The sequence below is a fragment of the Morone saxatilis genome, unplaced genomic scaffold (assembly GCF_004916995.1).
Source record: "Morone saxatilis isolate NCDOM2014 unplaced genomic scaffold, NCSU_SB_2.0 Contig15, whole genome shotgun sequence".
Lineage (NCBI taxonomy): Eukaryota > Metazoa > Chordata > Actinopteri > Moronidae > Morone > Morone saxatilis.
This window is the reverse complement of record NW_023339707.1, coordinates 3,080,606-3,083,871: the sequence shown is the minus strand read 5'-3', so window position 1 is coordinate 3,083,871 and position 3,266 is coordinate 3,080,606. Positions and strand designations below refer to the sequence as shown.

The window sequence follows — 3,266 nt, the reverse complement described above, 5'->3', positions numbered from 1 at the left end:
GGTATGAATAATTTTGGACATGCCTTTTTGTTCAAATGTAAATAAAAGCTGAGAAATAAAATCTGCTTTTATTTATAAATAAGTCTCCCAAAATGTTAGACCAATTAAAGATAATGCATCAAGGACAGTGCCCATTGTAGTAAAGATGGAAACATGAGGTTGTTGTATGTGTGAGTGTTGTATGTTGGATATATTAGGCATTTTTTAAGTAACATTATAACATTATTAATCACAAAGTGCCAGGTGTCTATCTAGGACAGTAGGTAGTTATAGGCTTAGATCATTAATGATTCAGGAATACTTACCAAACCTATGTACTTGCTCAGAGTCATCTCAGAGAGTGGAAATCTGGGTCACTGTAACATTTCTATGTTTGTGTGAGTTATAACAGAGACTGTACTCACGTTGGCAGCCCTGGGGGTTTTCAGCACTCAGGCCAAAGAATCCGGTCTTACATTTGTCGCAGCGCGGCCCCTTGACATTGGCTTTGCAACGACACTGACCTCCCACCATGCCGAGGGAAGGGTCGGTGTGGCTGTCGCACATCCCTCCATTCTGGGAACCATCTGGGTCGCAGTCACACGCTATGGGACACACGGGTGCCAGACAAATCTTAATGCATGAAGGTAAGGTACGGTAAACTGAAGGGACGCATATCTACACTTAGTTCAGTTTGTGTGGTTTTGCATGTTGTGAGTTGATAGTACAGTTTGTTGGAATGTGATTTTAAATGTGGTGTGTGAATGTACCCCAAGAAGAATAACCTCTGTTGTGATTAAGCTAATGGGGATCCTAATAAAAAATAAAGAAATAAAATGCACATTTATAACAGAAAAATAAAGCAGGCACTCACCAAATTTCCTCACACAACCATACACATTATTGTATACACAGCGATTGCTGCCAGCAGTATGCAGCTTATACATATATATTTTTTCTTAGAAAATGCCTAGACTAGTTTTTCAGACACACACTCACCTATGCAAACACGTTGGTCCCTGATATCTTTAATAGGGTCTTTGTAGTAGAAAGGTTTGCACATCTCACAGTTGCGTCCCATGGTGTTGTGCTGACAGTCATCACACACTCCTCCGCTGACATTTCCAGTGGCCAAATACACCGCCATGTCAAAGTGACACAGGGTCGAGTGGCTATTGCAGTTACACTCTAGAAAGAAAAACCTTCAAAAGTCAATGATTTTTCATTTTCACCATTATCCACAGACTGTAGATCTGTAAAAAACCCAAACTGTTCGTCAGTGAAAACCATTAGCCTTCTGACAAATAATAGATTAAAAAGTGTCAGTTCATGCGATCTCTTTTTTATTAATTTGCAAATAAATCTGTGATGTTTTTGCACTGCACTTAATGTCCCTTTTGCTTCCTTCCTCCTCTGTACTCACTCTTGCAGGCGTTGCTGTTGCGTCCCTCGGCTGGTCTCCACGGCAGGTCGTTGTAGAAGTCATCACATTGCTCACAGTTTAAACCCTTGGTGTTATGGTTACACACACACCTGCCATGGACCTTAAAAAGAGATGGGAGGAGAGGTTAAGGCAATCTATATGAGATGAAGAACCAAAAGCTTTAAAATTATGAGAGTAAATTACAGGAGAGAAACTAGGGGAAAAACTGCTAATTAAAAGTCTGCACTGTAACTGAAGCCTCATCACTCACCATTCCTTCTATATCATCCCTTATGCCATTGATGGGGGCGCACTCCGAGGCGTGGCCATAGCAAAAGCAGTTTCCACGTACGACAAGTTCATATATGGCGTAGTAGTACTTTTCTTTGATTTCAGCTCTTGGGTCCAGCAAGTTGTCTCCCAGAGTGTGAAGCTTGGTGAAGTTTACTCTCAAGTTGGTAATCTTTAGCTGGTCTGTTGGGGAGAGGACATGAAGAGAATTAGTTGGAAAGGAATAGAAGGCAGATATGTAGTCAGAGTAAGGCTTCCTTTCAAGTGGACACTCAAGTTTAGTTTAAGTGTTACATGAAGGCTGGTACTGTGAGGATAGATGGTATGTCAAGGAAACAAGTGAGAAAAAAGATGGAGAACAGCAGCTAAAAAACGGGTTAAAAGTACAAGCAAATACACACACACACAGCACAAAAGCCCTATTTCCCTAGCAAGAGGAAATCAAGGCCAGTGGAGCATGACAGAACTGAGTGTGTGGCACAGCATTATGAGTGAACAACAATACAGCAGATTCTGATGGGTATGTCATTAGTTTTGCAAGTATTTGGTCATAAACCAAAGTACTGGAAAATGTTAACACGCTGGTGGTGCTTGATCAAAGGTAAGGAGATCACCAAGAGTTAGGAGGCATCCTTAAGGCATCATATCTGTACCAATATTTTAATAGTCTGGACCAAAGTAGTGGCCCAACCAGACCAACCAACCATCATTGCCACCGCTATTAAAACATGGCCAGCATGGCTAGTAAAAACTGAAAACCTGCAACCTTGTAAGGAAATGTATAATCCACGCACAAACTTCTCTGTCTATGTCTTTATCTAAATGTAAGAACAATTTGGATTTTGTCAGCCAACTCATATTGGCAGCATAGCAATAGTTCAGACAGAGCATTGAAGTAGCGCTGGCATCAGCTGTTTCATTCATGCTTCACAATCACTGGCTCATTCACCAGCTATCAGTTGATTTGTCACGTCCACTGATATTGATGCCAGTGCGCAGTGCAGCCATTATTCATTACTGCTTTGCTGATACTGTCATCCCAGCAGTGTTTGCAGCTGCAGCTCCGCCCACCACCCCAACCGCCTCCTTATGTGCCTGCTTTTTTGTATTGGTATTTACTAAAGGTAATCTTTGTGAATGTGTTTGTTTAAGGGTGATTATCTCTCCAGAAGAATCCTTGTGGCTGCTCGAATTCTTTGAGATCTCCCTGAAAAAAACACAGAACCTTCTCCACTGAATCTTACTGTATAACCATTTGCTATAAATAGTCAGTTCCTTTAAGTAGATATCTCTGACTGAACTGGACAGCCTCTCTATATATCCAGCAAGACACCACCCAAATGTCATTTATGAGTTTCAAGTATCAAGTATTTCCAGAAGGGGGTAAATCTAAAAATGATGGACAATAACGGAATGTGGTGGTGAAATGGTTCCTCCCACATTCTGCCTCTTTATCCTCTTAAACTGTTTGGTGAAAATTCCTAATAAGTAGAAAGATAACGCCTTTCCAGAGAGATTTGTCTGTCTTTTCAATCCTGTCCAGTCTGCGAATAAACGCGGGTCAGAAAATCCC

The 3,266-nt window shown here is 41.2% G+C and overlaps 1 protein-coding gene across 3 annotated transcripts in view; it reads right to left on the bottom strand.

Moving 5' to 3' along the window:
• The window catches only part of lamb2 (laminin, beta 2 (laminin S)), a 51,790-nt gene that overhangs the window by 22,596 nt on the left and 25,928 nt on the right, over positions 1–3,266 (bottom strand). For all 3 annotated transcript variants that reach the window (XM_035656130.1, XM_035656131.1, XM_035656132.1), the window contains 4 exons: positions 1,674–1,876; positions 1,403–1,523; positions 979–1,167; positions 405–584 (listed from right to left, as the gene is read on the bottom strand). In XM_035656130.1, coding sequence (XP_035512023.1) covers positions 405–584; positions 979–1,167; positions 1,403–1,523; positions 1,674–1,876 — 693 coding nt within the window. The remainder of the gene's footprint in view (positions 1–404; positions 585–978; positions 1,168–1,402; positions 1,524–1,673; positions 1,877–3,266) is intronic.